Genomic DNA, 19,132 nt, shown 5'->3' with positions numbered 1-19,132 from the left:
TGACAATATAACTCTAGAGGAGCCGGATCCATATATATATATAAGCATAAGTACATAGCCACTAGTCGCGACCTGCGAAATTTAGGTCGGCTAGGGTTACAGAAATAAAAATAAGTTTGACAACAGTATTTTTCTATCTCTCCTAAAGTATACATAAAGGCTTCTATAGACAAGTTTTCAAAATGAATAAATATATACATATAAGTTTTTCAAAATAAGTACAGAGATATTCTAAACAAAAGTAAATCAAAGACCCAAAGATCTTCACCATCTCTCAAATGAATCACAGCTCATTGCTGAGCACCAGGACCTGCATCAGAAAAACAGAAGATATATACGAAATGAGAACTCCCGACTCATGGGTTCTCAGTACGATAAAAATGTCAAATAGATACTCCATAAGGCAACACGAAATCACTAAGCAATCTTAAACTCCATACCGCGTCATATCCATCTTAAATTATCTCTAATCCATAAATTGGCAACTATCATAAAAGGATTCTAATTCTAACTAAACATTCTTCATACTTTCACAACTCTCAAACAGAATAGAAACTAGCCCTCAGCGTCAACCGACACTAGTATGAGGTACCTATCAAATAAGCAAACACGATAAATGCAGACAAGGACTACACAAGCAAGTTAAAGTAAAGCAAATAGCATATAATCATATAATATATTCAATTAGGCAAACTAATACAATTAGACAAACTCAAACAAATAAAAAATATACAAATGATGTATGTCTGCCCTATAGCCGATGAGTTTCGTCTGTCGGTTATCAAACCAACCTGACATGTCTAGTAGCGAACCCTAGACAGTCCCTAAGTGCGCATCCCTAAGAGTCTATGCTTATATATAATCATTTATCATTCAATCAATTTCATTTCATTGGGGGGATCCAGGGAGTTTAAGTGCCCGGTCACAACTTGGAGGCAAACCATTGCATCTACTCCAGGAGGCTCAAACCAAACCCGGAGCAAGTGGATCAATGCCACTGCATCTACCCAGACAGATATATAACAATCAGAATCATGTTTAACAATAATTTCATTATCAATCTCATTAACAATCTCCTCTTCAATCTCTTCTTAATTCATACTCAATCTTAATTAATCTCATTCATCATCATAATCAATTATCACATTCATCCTCTTCATACATTACTTCACACTTTGTTCCTCTCTTTCCAATTCATCAACTCATCTCTTTAATTCTCATTTCTAACTCCTCTATCCTTAATTACATAGGTTCTAGACTCTTTTCGGAGTTTATAAAGATTTAAAATGCTCGAGGAATGGTTGAGAGCCTAAAAATTCACTTTTCGGAAAAACAGAGGTGGTCGCATACGCATGCACATGTTTGCGTACATGGAACGTTTGGGCAGTGTGACTTGCTCGCGTACGCATGAGCGTTTTTGTGCCAAAGTCGTGTACGCAACCCATGTTTGCATAGGCATGGGTGTTGGACAGAGGCCAACTCCCGCATCATATAATGCAGTTAACACTTTACCACCAATTTCGCATTTACTTCTGATCAAAGTATCTGACTTGGCAGCATCATCCGTCGTTATAGCATACACACGACCTTGTTGCGCTCTCCCAGCATTCCGGTTGGCTTTTTCCAGACAGTTCCAAGACATGTGACCAGCTCCTCCACAACTACAACAAAGTCCCAATTCAGCTCTATATGGAGTGTTCGAGTGATAACTTCCACACCTTATGCAAGTCAAATCATTCTAAGGTTGTCGCCCATATCTCCTTTGATGGTTGTTGTTGTTCCCTTGGAAAGTAGCTCGATCACGTTGAGATTGTTGAATATATTCTCCTCTCTTGAAGTTCCGACCCCTTGGAGCAAAGAATCTTGCACCTCCTCCTCGGTCGTGGTAACCACCACGGTCAGTACTAGTAGTCGCATTCTTCCTAGAGCAATCCTCCACCACACGACTCTTATTCACTAACTCTACAAAGCTCTTAACCTCAAGAGGCGCCACAACTCGCATGATATCATCCCTCAAACCATCCTGGTACTTCATACACTTCCACTCCTCATATCCTTCAGGATCACCCAGAGGTCCCTGACAAACTCTTGAGAAACGACACAATTCCTCGAATTTGCTTGTATAAGCAACCACAGTCATAGATCCTTGCCTCAATTGAAGCAGCTCCAACTCCTTAGCTTGTCTCACGGAATTCGGGAAATACTTGTTGTAGAATTCCTCTCTGAAAACCTCCCAAGTGATTGCATTATTCCCTTTTCCTTGTTGCAGAAGATGGTAAGTTCCTTGCCACCATTGTTGCGCTTCTCCAGCTAGCTGATAAGCAGCAAGCTCCACCAATTGGCCCTCAGGTACATGTTGCACTTGTAGTGCTCTCTCTATTGCTATAAACCAATCGTCAGCTTCCATCGGGTTAGTTGATCCTCTAAAGACAGGGGGATTAACCTCCCGAAAAGTTGCTAATGTCATCGGACCTCCTTCAGCTGAGTTTCCTCCAGATCCGTTATCATTTCCATTCATTCTTTCCATGACTTGATTTGTAGTCGCCGCACTAGCTTGCATTGTGTTGACAAGGTTGGTCATCGCCGCCAAGAATTCGGCTTGATTACGAGACGAAGCAGGTTCCTCATTTTCTCTCCGTCCTCGACCCTGTCCACGAGTTGCCATTTCGGGTCCTATCCACACAAACCAAGTGATATCAAGGTGATCAGTCTCAATATCTCAAATTAATTACTTCAATTTTCCAAAAGCATACTCATGAACTTCATGCTAAACATATCAATTAGATATCCTAAATAGCACAGGTACAATTTAGAGTATATATTGAAGCATAAGCAATCTATCCCTCAGACTCACGAAGACGAACTGCTTTGATATCATAATGAACATTATGTATATCAAAAAGAGTAAAAAAAAATATTAAAAAGGAGTAATTTGTAGTTTGAGATAAAAATCATAAAGGCATTGTTATAGTTCTTATATGATCATTTATAATTTATAGTTTCGTAAATTTTTTATGGAGGAGTTTTTCGTCTATAACTCTATCATTAATTCATTATATCCATTTTTTTTCTGAATTTATACACATGCCTCCGCTTAAGCTAAAAGCATGTTTGTGAGAGAAATTTTTAAATCCTCTATAGTGCATATGTTTTTTCTTCTTTATACTGATACTAATTATACCATAAATGAAATTAAGAAATAAGTATAAAAAATATTAATTTTTCATTAAAAATGAATATAGTTTATAAATCTCTTCTTAGGTAGAGGATTGAAGTTCTCTCCTCACCTTGAAAATAATAAAATATAAGACAATTCTCTAGTACCGACTATTTTGATATCAAATTTGTCTAACTTTTTTTTTAAGATAAGTTTTTAATATTTTAAAAAAAAAATTCATATTATCTAAATTAAATATTAACTTTTAACTCTTTTTGGTAAATTAGATATCAAAGTTTAGGCACCAAAATTATCACCTTAAACATAATCACAACCTCACATTGAGAACTTTAGTTCATGAAACTCTACCATCTTATGCCATTTGTTTTTCCTGTTTCATTCTTTTTTTTCTCCTTTCCTTTTGATTCCAACTAGTAAAATGTAATAAAAGTGGCATGATCTAACTTGTGTTCATCCTGTTTACACATTCAAAATTCATACTTGGAAGATTTTGAACACAGAACCAATCTATCTAACACAGTACAAAAAAATTCAGCTATATACATCATCCTTAACTTTCATGTTGCTTTGGCATTTCAAGGGTAACACAATGCAAGTAATCGTCCCGACAACCAACGAAAATCCAGCCTCCAATCATTAACGGCGAAGAGAATATATCGCCGAGCAAGTCAAGCCTTGCAAATTCCTGCACATCAATTTTCCGTCGAATTGTGTCATCGGAGGAATTCAGGTTCTCTCTAAGTAAGTGTATTCTTCCAGAACTTGAACAAATGCAGATTAACCTGAAAAGAGAAAAGGAAAAAACAAAATGCTTGAACTTGATGTATAAGATACATTTACCCTCTTTAATTAAGAAAAAACCAATTAGATTAACCTGTCTGAGGAATGTGAGGCATCATCAGAGACTAGCTGCAAGTGCTCATCAACATAAGCAGATGAAGTTATTGGATCTCCAACATTATGTTCCCATAATAAATCCCCATTCTCCTGGAGTTAATACAGCATAAGTATAAAAGAAATATAGACCCAAATCAATCATTTATATTGGTAATTTTTACTTGGAACTACATTTAGTAGAGCTAGTATTCATTAGTATTTAACTGAGACATAAATGCAGCAATTGTAGTTCATGTCTTGTAGACGATTATTGTAAAAATGATTCATTATTTTTGCTCAAAAATTTTCTTGAGAAACTTTTGGTATATAAACTGTATTGTATCTAAAATAAGATAATCCAACTATAAACACTAAAACTACTATGAATACAACACAGTAAATTCACCTTTAAGTGATAGAGGGAGAAGGAGGTGGAGAAAAAATATGAACAAGTTTATTGACTAGCTCTCACCGGTTTAAAAGAGTACACGCTTCCCTTTCTGGAGCATACTAGCACCTAGAATGGAATAAACAAAACGATTACTAATATAGATAAACGTTTCAATGAATTACAAACAAAGACGGTAACAAATAAATTACCCTAAGCACTCTAGCTATCCTAATTCTCACAATATTTTTTAGATCCCACCAAAAGGACATGACGTGGTAAAGCGGAAGATATTGAATTCATGAAAATAAAATTGAGAATTAGCCAAGTAATAATCCAAGAAGAGTATGACATATTGACATACCTCATGAGGAAGTGTAGAAGGCATGCATGGCCCAGAAAATATAGGTCCATCAGTTGTTTGCTGAGCAAAAGTTCACCACTAATGCAAGTTAAAATTACTTCCATAATCTGGTAACATAATTTAGTATTGTAAACATAAATGAAGTTTATACCTTCCAAACTATGGATCCGTTTGGATCCAATGCAAGAACATGGCCATCTACTAAGCAACATATTACTGCAACAAACGGCAAAAGGAAAAAGGAACATCTGGTATTTAGAAAGACAAAAAACATAATCAAAAGGAAGAAATAGTGAAACAATAAATACCAGTTCCAATTTCGGTGATGCCCAGAGAACCAAAGACAGGGACTTCCAAGTCATGTAGCCACAATACAGTAAAAGAAAAATCCTGGATTTAGTAAGGGAACATTTCAGTCTGAGTAGAACAAGCAATGAACTTCTACATGTGGCAGAAGTAACAGACTAATGCATGTCTAATTCTAATGTTCAATCAAAGGATTAATCTCTTGGGTATAAGCTAATCAAGTTCAATTCTTTCTTTCTTCTTTCTTTTTATATTTTTCCTTTTTTGTTCATATTCATTACTTAAAAGTCCTGACTGAAAAGCTCTTCTATGTAATTCACTACGCATTTCATACACATTTTAGTCCAAAGGTTATCAATAAGTCTACTCTTTAACTCCTTAGTCCACCTGGAAAAATATGAGAGATTATATGCCCCAAATAATCAATATCATCACAAAATTGCAGTCCCCTAAAGAAATGAACACTTTTGATTGTGTCCTGATAGAATTATCATCATACCGATATTGATATAGCTGTAATTCTACCACCAGTAGAAGCCACATAAAGCAATCCACGAACCTACAAGAAAAATTAGTATGAGTAAATAAGATTCAACAATCTTTCTACTTGCCACTAACTGATATAGATGTATGTCATTTGGAATAGAAAATTCACCTCATCAATTGCAGGTGACCCAAATATACTGCCTCCACAAGGTAGTTTATAGACACAGCAATGATTTTTGTAATCAAGCGCATATAAGTTATGATCATGAGAGCCACACCTGTATATATATATCAAATACATGTTGAAATTTGAAAACTTCAACAAGTTTCACAACAAAGCTAGACAAGCAAGGTACTAAAGGTCCAAAGCAGACATAATATGAATGGAAAAATGAATGCAGTAAGTAAATCACATTCTGTTTGGAAATCAGAAACACCATGTGTAGGCCACTAATGGAAAGCACGATCTATGGTCCAATAATGATGTGCAAAACTTATTTATATGAAAGAATACATGATTGATCAACATATAGAAAGATGAGCATAAAAATTTACCAGATCAAATGTCTTCTTGTGTCTACAACTGGTTGTGACTTTACCTTCATGAGTTTAAAAACATAATTAGAAATTAGTCAAATTAGCTATAAATAGAGGTGACAACGAGATGTCCTCCAAAATAAAGGGGGAAAAGGAATATGATAAAAAAGATTAAAAAATTGCAGGACTGATGTGTATCTGCACATCAGAAATGACATTTTGTTCAAACAACCATGCACAGAACACCCTCATAGAAAACGTGAAACATAATTTCATAATATTTTCATTAACAATGTAATACTCCAAATAATTTATAGAATTTGCAATCCGCTTTGATCACTACATCCTTTCACATGGTCCATGATCTTAAGACTTTCAAGCAACACCAGGGAACCTCAAACAAGAAAGAACAAGTACAGGAATTCGATGAAACACTAAACCAGATACCTCACCAGACGTTTGAAAACTCCAACAGATGGTTCCACTTGAAAAATCTAGAAAATAAATTTTTCCCATGTAGCATCCAACAACCACCTAGAGAAATACGATGAGTTTAGAACAAGCGGATAGAATATTATGTTGTTTGTTATGACACTAGAATAACAAACAAATGAAAACAACCTGAGAGAAATCTGATACAATTGCTGCTGTACATTCAACGCGTCCATCTAGTTTGATCTCCCACTGGACAGAACCACTATATGAAGTAGAAGTTTTACAAGTACTAGAAGCAGAATTCTTTATACTTCTCTTAATAGTTCTAGCATCAATTGTGAATAGTACTTCAAGTGAATTAAGACCATTTAAAAACTATAATTTGTCTCACCTTCTGGCATTTATACAGAGAAATTTATGTGAATGAGATCCAATGAATAAATAAATGTCTGAGCCTTTAGACACAAGCATTGGGGAAGCATCAACACAAGATTCCATGTAAACTTTCCAACAGTCCTTTATATGACCTCTGCTGCCCCTTGGAGCATTTGCCAACCAAGTTGTTTGCTGAGAACCAGTAACTGCAGGCTGCCCTTTATGCAACACCTTGTTGCATCGGCTAAATGAAGATGATTCAAATATTGGAGAGAAATGCCATGGGGAAGATTCATCAGCACTCAACATAACATCTGTAATACCCCTCTTCAAGCGCTTAGAAGGTAAAGAATTATCATCATTACCTTTAGAAATCATCCATGACTCATGGGTATTAGAATTTTCAATATGATTGGATGAGACATGGTTATCTTGTCTTTCTGTAATTAGTTCAAAACAATCATCCAACTTGTTATGCAAAGCGCAGGATCCTCTTTTCTGAAGAAGAGCCATACAAAGCTTAAAAGGACTTGGGTGGTAATAAAGAAATCTCATGTCGATCCCCAAACTGTGAGCAACATGTGCAGCAGAAAGAGAGTTACCACCCATGGTAAAGAAATCATCATCGTTGCAAACCTTTTCAACCATTAAAGCATCATGAAAGGCCTGTTAAAGTATTCATCAAATCAATATAAAGAAAATATTTGTTAGATAGATGAGGGATGAAGTGAAACTAAGAAGAGAATAATGAATCCTTCAAAGCAAGAAAAGCCAATATACAAAGGAAAATAAGCAGTCAAAAAGACGTGTAATTTCGCAAAATATATTTACCTGCAAAAATAATTCAAGTCTTATGTAAAAGTATTCTTTGGAAAGTGAAATAATGCAAAGAAAGGCACTATTTCATTCCGCATGGAATGTGTCTGATTTGCAATCCTGTATGTTTGACAATGTCTTTCACTAACATAGTCTCGATGACAATGGAGAAATTGCGATATCTTTTCTTATAGACAAGATAACTTGTCACAAAATATGAAATAATACCTTTTGAATTCGTTGCAGAAGACTGCTGCAGTCAATGTTAACAACCTTATCCTTGACATTCATTGTCAATAATCTTGAGTCCACCAACAACTCATAATTAACTTTACCACTGGATGACACAGGAAATGAATCCACGAAGATGAAATAATTAGGAACCACAGCCGATGGAAGTTTGCTAATCATCCAACTTCTAATTGCAGGTATTAATGATTCGTCCAATCTTTCCTTGTCTTCTAATATTATAAAGGCTTCCAGAAGCAAAAGCTCTTCAATATTCCGACAAATTACAGCAGCATCATTTATATATGGATGCTTTCTTAACAAATCTTCAATTTCTTCCAGGGCAATACGATGACCATTGATTTTTACAATGCGGTCTTTTCTTCCCAAAAATACAAAGTCACCACTTGACAACTGTTTGACAAAATCACCAGTTCTGAAGTATAATTTGCTTTTGCAATCATTCATGGAATTCATCCAATAACTTTGAGGCAATTTTACAAAATTTTCAGACTTCATATTAGACTCAGTATAGTAGCCTCTAGAGATGCAGGAACCACCAACATATAGCTCTCCCTCCTTTGACGAGGCATTTTCACAAAGAAGCACAACATCACAATTATAAATTGGTAAACCTATTGGCACACTAGTTAGCGTATCTTCCTTCAAAACCAATGGCATTCTCTTGCAATCAAAATATGTACAGTCACCTGAGACCTTAAAAATTGGAAAAGGTAAAAATAATCATTAGTCAATGGTAAAAAATTGGATATAAAGATTACATAACTTGCATTGACAATAAAATAGAAAAGAAACAAATTAGCTAATAAGAGTGACATTAATAGTATGGTGCAATGTAAAGCTTCATGAAAAAATAATCATTTGCTCTGACCTCGGTACTTCCATATAAATTCAAGATAAATGTGTTTGGTAAAACAGTTGAAAGCTTCTCCCACAAGGTCAAGGGAAACAGTTCACCACTTAGCACAAGTAATTTCAGTGACCTTTGAACCCGCAGGCCAACATGAGTTTGTAATCCAGGAAGAATTGTCTTCATTAGCGATGGAACAGCTGTAAGCCTATTAATACTATAAGCCTGAAGAAAATCTATTATAGAATATATGTTTTCTTTGAGAACACTGAAAGGAGGAATAACTAACATACAAGCTGTCAAAATAGCACTGAAAAATTCTTGCAGGTGATCAACGAAGCTGATTGATGTTTTAAACAACAATGATTCCTGCCCATTCAGAGGATACAATCCTTGCATCCACAAAAAGCGATTTGAAAGACCTAGAAAGAATATGAAACATACTGTGAGAATATATATTATAATAGATTAAAAAGCATATGGTTCAGATTCATTTTAATGTTTCTCTGGATTTTCTTAGATCTTCACTTTTGATTTATTTTCTAGCTGGCAGAGAAGGCAAACAAGGAAAGTAAAACAGCAACTACACAAACCATGTGAAACTATATTAAAGAAATCTTGCTTGTGTACTACAATAGTCACAACAAACAATATTAACAACTTACCTTGTTCAGTGCCACACACTCCTTTCGGCTTTCCAGTTGAACCAGAAGTATACATTAAATAACAGAATGATCTCTTCTTTTCATTGGCACAAGGCCATAACAAATCTGTCAAATCACTATATTCTTGAAGGCTTTCTTCAATGGAGACGCTTAAAACAGGACAACTTACTGACTTTACCAGCCAATGCGATTCATCAAGCTCGTCCAACTCATTACCAAATGAAGATTTGGAACCTATAATGAGATCAGCGCTTGAGGAAGCGACAATCGACAATAACCTTTCTTTCGGCCAATAAGGGTCCAAAGGCAAGAAAGCCTCCCCGCATCTCAGTACAGAAAGAACAGCTTCAATGTATTCCACAGAAGGTGGCATATATATTCCCACTATTTTTGGCCTATACTCTTCACTGGAGTCAACCACCGACTCTGAGCTAGACACATTAGTTTCCAAGTTCTCAGCTGCATAAATAGTTCCCTTTTCATGGTTAACCGCATTGTCACCTGCAGCACAAACACCGGATGCCAATGCTGCATATCAAGCACATTCATTCCACACCCTAACACATGAACACTAAGAGCATGTCTGGTTGAGAGTAAAAATAAGGAAGAAAATTTCATACATAAAACTCATTCATAAAAGTTTCCATGACATAACTGTCCGCGGTAGAGTGAAAATTTCACTCAAATTAGTTACTAATTTGATTTGATATGTTACCATGTAAGCATGTGTAAACATTTTATATTACTTAGCCTCCAAGCTCATCCAACCGAAACATATAAGCAGCCTTACAACTAAAATAATTTCTAATCACTTTAACTAAATAAAAATTAAATTAAAGGAAAACTTAGCTCCATAAACCAAGTAAGCAACATTATCCAGCTCATAAATCGAATTCAAGTCATCCAAAGCTTGAGTAGAAAAGCAATCAAATGTGTGAAGTAATCCTAACCAACAATCTAACTAACTAACTAACCAACCAACCGAGTAACTGAATTTTGTGTTTTTGGAGTGAATAACGAACCTTGAGGTTTGGGCGTGATAAGGTGAGGGTCATCCGCACCAAGCAGGATAGAGCTTATACGAGAGGCGAGGGAATCAACGGCTTTCAAGAGATGAGAGTAAGTAAAGCAACGGTCACCGTTGTAGACCGGGGGAGAGAGTGACTCCACGCGCTGTTCTAAGAGCGTGGAGATATTGTCATGGTTGAAGTTTGGGGAGGCAGGAGGAGGAAAAGGATGAGCAGTTTGGCGCAGGCGCGTGGAGAGGTGGGCGACGCCAGACGCGTGAATGACGGCGGTTTTGTTAGGATTGGCAGAAGCGACGCGGAAGAACTCGTGCGAGAGGCAGCAAAAGCGTGGTGTTTGTTTTTCTTCTTCTTCTTCTTCGGGGCTTTGAGCTTTCATGAGTTCGTCGGAAAAGGATGGTGCAAGAAATGATGCTTCTATAGTTCTATCGCTTTGTAATTTATAATTTTGTGAAAGAAAACTCGTCTTCTCTAACTATGCAATTGCAAATTAAAAATTAAAAATAGGTTCATTAATAAAAATTTGAGTATATCAGCTATAGTGATATATTTTAGAGCTGGGTTACACATACAAGCTTACAAAGCTGGGTTACACATACAAGCTTACAAGCTTACAAGTTGGCCCAGCCCAAACACAAGTCACGCGCATCAACACAGATTATATGGAGCGTCACTTCACGCGCTCAACACAAACGGTTACGTATGGGAAACTCTTCCACTTCTTCCACTTCTTCCACTTCTCAAAACGCTTCGAAAACAAGAAAACCTTTCCATTTTTGAGCGAAAATCAAAGTTCAAAATATACAAATCGTTGTTCGAAACCTCCATCAAAACACCATCAAACTCTCCGTGAAGAATCTGAAGAGAAAACAAAGCAACAATACTCAACGTAAGTTCATTAAGATTCCTGTATATTTTACTTTTCTTCTACGTCGTTCTTCTAGGGTTTACTGGGCTATTATTCTTGCTTCTTTGTTACACTGTTCTAAGTTCTACGTCGTTCTTCTAAGTTCTACGTCGTTCTACGTTCTTGTTCTAAGTTCTCCTGCTATTGTTGTTGATTTTTGAGGGTTTATTCCATAGATTGGGGGGTGTATACTGCTTGAACTTGTAATGTGGCTTGATATTGAAGCATGTTTGACTGATATCTGACTGATATATATGGATGTATCTGAATAATATCTATGGGTGTATCTCACTGTTATCAATGTGTTTATCTGATTCTTACATATGGGTGTATCTTACTGTTATCAATAGGTGTATCTGACTCATATATGCGTGTATCTTACTGATATCTCAATTAATTTGATATTGAAGCATGTTTGAGTGATACCTGACTGATATATATGGATTTATCTGAATCATATCTATGGGTGTATCTCACTGTTATCAATGAGTGTAAAAATCTGTTTCCTGAGAAAGTTGAGTATAAAAAACTTTCTGATGATGACAAAATAATTTTTAGAAGATTCCAGGGTAAGACCCTCAAAAGTCTTACCGATGAAATGATGGAAATCAGCGTTGGCAACGAAGAGGAACGCCTGATGTTCAAGAGGATATTCATCCTCTACATACAGATGGCGTTCCTTTTGCCAACGACGATAAACAAAATATCACCCGTGCACCTGGTCCCAATTTTTAAGATGGACGGCATATCGGAGAGAAACTGGGGGCATGTTTTGACCTTCATGATCAAGGGCATCACAGACTACCAGGAGAAGAAGAAGAAGAAGGCAATTGATGGCTGCCTCTTTGCCCTGATGATAATATACTTTCATCTTTCAGAAAACAAAGGCAAGAAGAGGGCTGAAAGACCACCAAAGCCTTGGATTGCCAACTGGACTAAGGAGCAGTTGGTGGAAAGAATGACTGCAGAAAGAGAGGAAATTTTGGTAAGTAAACATAATATATTGCTTGTATTTTATTTACCTGAATGCTGCTAGCTAAAATATCTAATGTTTCAGGGGATTGTGAAGATGGCAGAGACAAGAGCAAGAGAAAAAATGAAAAAAAAAAACAAGAAATAAAAAGAAAAAAAAACAAGAAATAAAAAAAACAAAAAAAAGGAAGGCGAGTCCAACATCGTCTTCGGAGACAGAAACAGCTACTGACAGTGACACTTCTACCTCTAAGTCTGAGACTCAACAAGACTCAGAGGATTCAGCAAGAAAACACCCCAACAAAAAGGGGAAAAAGTAAGTACCATACTGAGTGCTGTGTTGGGTGTATATTGTATATTCACTGGGCTGTGTATTTCAGATTTTGGTGTGTTTTGTTTGCTAATAATTGTTTCTTGTTTCGCAGGAAGAACCGAGCTGACCTGCGATCGACAGAAGGTCGCTATGTGTCGTCTGAAACGTAAGAAGCTTTATTATTTAATAAAATCTTGTTATCATGATTTGGGTGTATTTTGTGGATCAAGTTGGGTGTATGTTGTTTAATAAGTTGGGATATTAAGTTTGTTGTGTTGGGTGTATATTATCCATTCGGTTGGTTGTATCTTGTGCATTCATTTGGGTGTATTTTATACCTGTATCTTATTTTGTCTGAATAACATGAGATCTGTTTTAGAATACCGGCTGTGAACTTGGGAAGTGATGGTCCTTCCTCTCAAGGGCGCACAGAACAGAGTAGTGTAAACCAGCCGTTACAGAGCATGTAATTTCTCTTTCAAATAACCGTTACTTTTGTTCTTCTATTACCCTTCTACTTCTAATTCTGTATATATTTTTTTTAGAAAAAAAAAAGTCCTTTATTATTTTATTCAAGAAAAAAAAGGCAGGAAAAAAAAGCAAAAACTGCAAGTATGTAAGTTCTCAAAAAAACAAAGCCTGTCTTCTTTTTGAATTGTTCGGGTGTATTTCTTGAATTTCTTTGGGTGTCCGGCTGATTCGAATATGATGGTTGTGAGGGAACAGACACCGTCGGATGCGCTTGCAGTGTGAGTTTTCCAAGAATATTTCAACCTTATAAGCTTATTATTTTCAAAGGCGTTGTTAACCTTTCATTTTTCTTCTTGTTTAGAGTCTCGATTTAGGTTTTTGTGCTGGCATCCCAAACAACCACTGAGACAGATTTTGAACCAACCCCTATGCTACAGTTTGAAGGGACTACAGAAACGTAAGAAATAGTATTGAATGTATATTTGTTTAGAGTTTGGGTGTATATTTGCTAACAGTTTGGGTGTATATTGTTCCTGATTAGTTTTTTTGACGCCGTGATTAATTTTTTGAAACTGTGCAGCACTCCTGAAACCCCCAAACAACTTCAAGAGACCACACCCACGCTTCCCCCAGCTCCAACTAAAATGTAAGTTCTTCAGACTAAAATCAATCTTTGCTTATCATCCGTATATTCTTATTCTTATTCTTATTCTTATACATGATGATGCAGTCATCCAGACGCAGAAGACGCTGCTGCCCTGTTGATGATGGCACGGACAGCATCATATGTTCCTAAAACAGATCCAGGGGTGCCATCATTCAGCCTTGGATTGACTGATTCAAGCCAGGAGGGGGCGTCAACGCAGGAGACAGAAAGGGCAAAATCTCCAGAATCTGCAAATTTGATAGAACAATTGGACGATTTGGTCCAAAAAATAGTAAGCAGTGCGGCGAAGGGAAAAAACAAAAGTCCACAAATTCAGAGGGAGACTGGGGGAGAAAGTTCTGCAAAGTTTCGAACTCCTGGGGGATTATATCAGATTACGGATGATATGAAACAAAAGTGCTACATCTGGGGGACGAGACTGAAGGAAGATGCAGATGGCAATACTAACGAGTATGAGGAGATGTGCACTCTGATTGGCCAAGGAGAATACATTTTGATGAGAATGCACCTTGTATCCCTCCAGGCAAAAAGTGATATAGAATCTCAGGTAATATTAGAATAACATTAATGTTTTTACACCAAAGTCAATTGCAATGCTTATTAATGTAAAATTGATTTCGGCATATATTTCTAGATTGTATCTGCCATCTGCCTCATCCTCAACCAGAAAAATGAAAAGAGGTTTCAAATATTAATGTAAAATTGATTTCGGCATATATTTCTAGATTGTATCTGCCATCTGCCTCATCCTCAACCAGAAAAATGAAAAGAGGTTTCAAGAACAAATATACTGTCTCCCCCCGATATTGTGGTAAGTGTTACTTCTACGAACTTTGGGTGTATTTTTTATGTTCAATTGGGTGTAAGTTTAGTATTTCATTTCTTGTTTCGCAATTCTTGCAGAGCATGGCACTTTCGGATCACCCAAACGGGAAATTCATATCACCGAAAACGAAAAAGGAATTCAGGGTGGAAGCCTACCCGAGTTTCATTCCCTTCATAGATAGAAAAAAATTAACTTCGCATCCATATGTAAGTTTTCGTTTGCTAATTTTGTTAGTATGCTTATTTACTTATATGCCAAATAAAATAACACACTGTTGAAATGTGCATTCCCTTCATAGATAGAAAAAAATTAACTTCGCATCCATATGTAAGTTTTCGTTTGCTAAATTTGTTAGTACGCTTATTTACTTATTTGCAAAATAAAATAACACACTGTTCCATGTGTGGCAATCCTTCAGATTTTTGCCCCTTGCTCCTGTTTAGGGCATTGGTGGTTATGGCTGATAAATACAACAAAGCGAAAATGTCATATACTTGACCCGCTACACAAAAAAGCTCCAAGCGATGAGAGAAAGAAGGTTAATAAATTCACTGTAAGTTGCCTCTGTCTTCTTTACTTTAATATTTAGGTCTATTTCGTTAGTTGTGTTGGGTGTATATTGTCCATTCAGTTGGGTGTATCTTGTGCATTTATTCGGGTGTATTACTGATTTGTTTTGCTATTTAAGGGATATGTATTTTCAAGATTGATAACATATGCTGGCGGGAACCTCTGCAGAAAGGGGAGAAGGAGAAGAAAATTAAAGCATCATATGTTAAAATATCAGGCCAAAAAATAAGGTATAAATTTGTGAGTTTGAACATTAAACTTTCGTAAATGAGACCTGTAATTTATTTTCTTCGTTTTCAGCTATGACTGCGCTATCTACGTTATGAAGTGGATGGAGTTAATTGAGCCGGAAAACATCAAAAAGGGGAAGTATGAATGGGATAATTGGCCACAGGTAACTGTCTTTAGAACTATATAACTCTGTATTACTTTACTGAATTAATATTGCTGTTTAAACAGAATATACTTTTTAATTGTAGGAGGAGGTGGACCACTATAGAGTGGAGTATGCTTCCCGGATACTATTCAGTGAGATGAATAAAGAAAGAGATCGGGCAATTAGAGAGAGTAGTGCTATAAGGCTGTCGAAGCCATCCTCTGTATTATTGAGTCCGTTTTGTCAGATTAATTCTGCTGATATAGAAACTGCGTAATCCAACTGCTGGGTAGTTTGTAAATTGAATAAATGATGTAAATATTTGCCATTTATCAACAACTTCTATTCCATGTATATTTTTTCCCATAGTTAAACTATCTGTGTTGGTAAACTGTCTGTGATGTATTCAAAAGCTGTATTACAGGTAGTAAAATATGAAGGAAAAAATCAAGGCATATATAAGCGCAAATTATAAACTGTTACACCCAACGCAGGTCTAATAATACACCCAAGATTACATAAAATATACACCCAAACTGTCTGTGCTGTATTCAAAATATATGAATTACATGTACTAAAATATGAAGAAAAACATCAAATCAAATATACACCCATAACCTGCGAATTTTTACAGCTTTTGTTCTATATGAATCTATATATGTGTCTATATGTAAATTGTCAATGAACAAAAATACACCCAAAAGAACAGTGCTTTTACACCCATATTCTATAAAACTATACACCCAAAGAGTTATCCCCTGCTGCTGGTACCCTGAACTGATAATTCATAACGTGTCCTTGATATTGGCTAGAATTTGAATGCGCCGCTGATACAGCATCAAACAGGTTTATCTGAATATAACACTCACACATTAGCTAACCTATTAACGAGAAAAATAAACTCAATCGCCACAAATTTAAAGAACATTACTTTTACCTCGCTTAAAACTTTCGTCTTCTTCTTCTTTGTGCCATTTGCGATCTGTTTCTCCAGCTTTGAACCTAGCCTATTTTTTGGACGTCCTCTTGTTCGAATCCTTGGCGGGCTTTGAAGCTCGTTAACGGATTCCAAGTTGGCGTCTTCGTGGGATAAAGAAGATGTCCCCTTCCTTTTGGCTTTTAATGCTTCCATCTCGGCCATGACGTTATCGTACGCACGGTGCAGAATTGCAGTCAGCTCCTCCGATTCGGATGCAAATTCGCAAATATTTTGCGAACAAAAAACCAATTGGTCAAACCTCTTGCTTCTTGGCTCCAACAGTGGCTCGTCGTGACTGCTCTTGATGTGTGTGTGTGTTGCCTCTTTACCTTCTTACTCCATCATTCCAGTATATATCTGGGTGACACTTGGCTTACTCGTTCAAAGCTTAACACGCTTAGTGCGTGACGGCACAGTATCCCTCTCGACTCGAATAATAAGCATTGGCATTTTACCTCGGCTGCAACTGAGTCGTAATTTACCACGAACTTGTTGAATATTGAGTTGGAAACTTGTTCTCCGACTTCGTATACTGAATAGCCTAGAGCGGAATTCTTTAATCTGGTGATGCAATTCGCCTTTCCTCTGAATTGCGCTTGGACTTCCCTAAACTTTGCATGAGTGTACGCCTCTTGAAACTGAGCTTCAATGGAGGATTTTGTTGCACACGGTATGACCGTATGAAAATCTGCAGCATCTGATTCTCTCTCTGCTTGCTCCCTGCTTCCGAGGCAATTATCGTATTGTTTCACAAATTGAATAAGCGAGTTGTTCCGGATAATAAACTTGTTAAAAAATGAATTCATGCTCTCGCTCCTTTGTGTGCTTCTCATCCCTGCCCAAAAGTGGTGATCCAGATAGATAAGAACCCATATGTGACGGTCTTCGTACAGATCTGCATAATACACCCAAACACAGACTGTAAATACACCCGAGAGAACATGCAATATACACCTCTGCTGCAGATTTTAAAAAGACATTACCTGAAAGGCACTTGTTGTCCGCAAGACCAAAATTCAGCAGAAAATCATTCCAATTCCTATCGAATGAGTCTTTGATATGAGAGTTCCAAACAACTTGGCTCATTTCTTGTTCGATATTGGCATGTCCCTTGTACCCGTTTAATTTGCTTGGAATCTTCTTCATGATGTGCCAAATACACCAACGGTGAATTGTTGTTGGCATACAGGCCTCTAAAGCCCTTTTCATTGATGCGCACTGATCGGTGAGAAACCCTTTCGGAGCGTTTCCTCCCATGCAACGAAGCCAGCATTGAAATAACCATTTGAATGATTCAATTTCTTCGTTCTTCATTAAAGAGCATCCGAGAAGTGTTGACTGACCGTGGTGATTCACCCCGACAAAAGAACCACAGACCAAATTATACCTCAAACAAATTACCATGGTCCAGAATGCAAAATCATTAGTTACACCTTAACAAATGCTTCGCATACACCCAATGAAACAGCCAATATACACCTCTGATGCGGATTGGTAAAAATAAATTAATTTAGCATCATAAACAGGGACAGTTTGTTACCTGTTTATATTGTAGGTGGTGTCGAATGAAATGACGTCTCCGAAATACTCAAAGGCGGCTCTGCTTCTTGCATCGGCCCAAAAAGCCAGCTTAATCGATTGATCCTCTTCGAGTTGGAGCTCAAAAAAGAAATTCGGATTCTTCTCTTTCATTCTTAACAAATATTTCCCGAATTCCTTTGCATCTTCTTGTTCGGAAACATTCTGCACTTCCCTCGTAATGTAATTCTTCACGTCCTTTTCGATAAAATTTAACTCGCGATGACCCCCGGCAGCCGCAACAAATGATTGGTATGTTTTGCTTGGTCTGATACCGGCTTCCTCGTTATTCTCTATTGTACGACGAATGGACATGCTTAGTTCCCTGTGCTGTTTGAGCATCTCTGCTTTGCTTGGACAGCAGGGGTGTGAATGATCGAGCACAACCTTTGAATAATCCAAGCACCGACATCCTTCAATGTGTGTATATAAATTCTTGCAGGACAGTTTAAACCGGCTGTAGGATTGGTCTTCTCGGTTAGAGATATTTTAGATTTCCATTTTCCCTCTCTGCTATATGTAATCAGTTGATTCTTAATCTCGTTTCCCTTCCTATTTGTGCACCGAACTCTTGTAGAGAAACCTGCAGCCTTAGCGTAGTTCTTGTAAAATTTTTCAGCATCTTCAAGGGTGGTAAAGGTCATTCCAACCTTCGGAACAAGCTCGTCATCAACAACCGAGAGAGGCTGCACAATACACCGTGTCAGAAACTGTGAATACACCCATAGATATGATTCAAATACACCCAATCATGCCTAATATGATACAGCCGAACCGCAACAACTCAACTACACAATGACCTTTAAAGCCATAAACTGTAAATACACAGGCTGCAGAATACACCATGTCAAAAACTAAAAACACACCCAATCATGTCTGATATAATACACCTGAACAACAACAACTCAATTAAAATAACAAAA

The 19,132-nt window shown here is 36.9% G+C and overlaps 2 protein-coding genes and 1 long non-coding RNA gene across 8 annotated transcripts; 1 reads left to right on the top strand and 2 right to left on the bottom strand.

Annotated features, from left to right (window-relative positions):
- LOC107627862 lies at positions 1 to 2,881 on the bottom strand. Of its 2 annotated transcripts, none has more exons than XM_021116368.1 (2): positions 1,513 to 2,881; positions 1 to 310 (listed from the first exon to the last, which is right to left on the bottom strand). In XM_021116368.1, the coding sequence occupies exon 1, from the start codon at positions 2,663 to 2,665 to the stop codon at positions 1,739 to 1,741; it is 927 nt and encodes a 308-aa protein (XP_020972027.1). In that variant the 5' UTR covers positions 2,666 to 2,881; the 3' UTR covers positions 1 to 310; positions 1,513 to 1,738. The 2 variants fall into 2 exon arrangements, with proteins under 2 accessions (XP_020972027.1, XP_016186165.1); XM_016330679.2 differs by having other exon boundaries at positions 1 to 317; positions 1,532 to 2,880.
- On the bottom strand, positions 3,468 to 11,021 carry LOC107626012 (putative acyl-activating enzyme 19). 5 transcript variants are annotated; one of them, XM_021116366.1, is made up of 17 exons: positions 10,548 to 11,013; positions 9,526 to 10,026; positions 9,154 to 9,282; positions 8,882 to 9,060; positions 7,990 to 8,706; positions 6,962 to 7,611; positions 6,757 to 6,832; positions 6,583 to 6,669; positions 6,154 to 6,197; positions 5,768 to 5,876; positions 5,612 to 5,671; positions 5,115 to 5,196; positions 4,958 to 5,022; positions 4,807 to 4,866; positions 4,527 to 4,571; positions 4,053 to 4,165; positions 3,468 to 3,960 (listed from the first exon to the last, which is right to left on the bottom strand). In XM_021116366.1, the coding sequence occupies exons 1-17, from the start codon at positions 10,927 to 10,929 to the stop codon at positions 3,729 to 3,731; spliced, it is 3,531 nt and encodes a 1,176-aa protein (XP_020972025.1). In that variant the 5' UTR covers positions 10,930 to 11,013; the 3' UTR covers positions 3,468 to 3,728. The 5 variants fall into 5 exon arrangements, 3 of the variants coding, with proteins under 3 accessions (XP_020972025.1, XP_016184260.1, XP_020972026.1); XM_016328774.2 differs by having other exon boundaries at positions 8,882 to 9,282; positions 10,548 to 11,015; XM_021116367.1 differs by lacking the exon at positions 3,468 to 3,960 and having other exon boundaries at positions 4,461 to 4,571; positions 8,882 to 9,282; positions 10,548 to 11,019.
- Positions 15,628 to 15,953, top strand: LOC110268120. Its single transcript, XR_002356183.1, has 2 exons — positions 15,628 to 15,670; positions 15,756 to 15,953. It is a non-coding gene; the product is annotated as an uncharacterized LOC110268120 (long non-coding RNA).

Source organism: Arachis ipaensis, chromosome B02 (assembly GCF_000816755.2).
Source record: "Arachis ipaensis cultivar K30076 chromosome B02, Araip1.1, whole genome shotgun sequence".
Lineage (NCBI taxonomy): Eukaryota > Viridiplantae > Streptophyta > Magnoliopsida > Fabales > Fabaceae > Arachis > Arachis ipaensis.
This window is presented reverse-complemented; position numbering and strand designations above follow the sequence as displayed.

Bases quoted from the DNA above. Each gene is read 5' to 3' on its own strand.
- LOC107627862 (XM_021116368.1), bottom strand. From the start codon at position 2,665: ATGGCAACTCGTGGACAGGGTCGAGGACGGAGAGAAAATGAGGAACCT.
- LOC107626012 (XM_016328774.2), bottom strand. From the start codon at position 10,929: ATGAAAGCTCAAAGCCCCGAAGAAGAAGAAGAAGAAAAACAAACACCA. The intron at 7,612-7,989 runs GTATTATTTCAT...ATACTTTAACAG, and splicing joins TTCTGCAACGAATTCAAAAG to GCCTTTCATGATGCTTTAAT. The intron at 5,877-6,153 runs GTAAATTTTTAT...ATATATATACAG, and splicing joins ACAAGAAGACATTTGATCTG to GTGTGGCTCTCATGATCATA.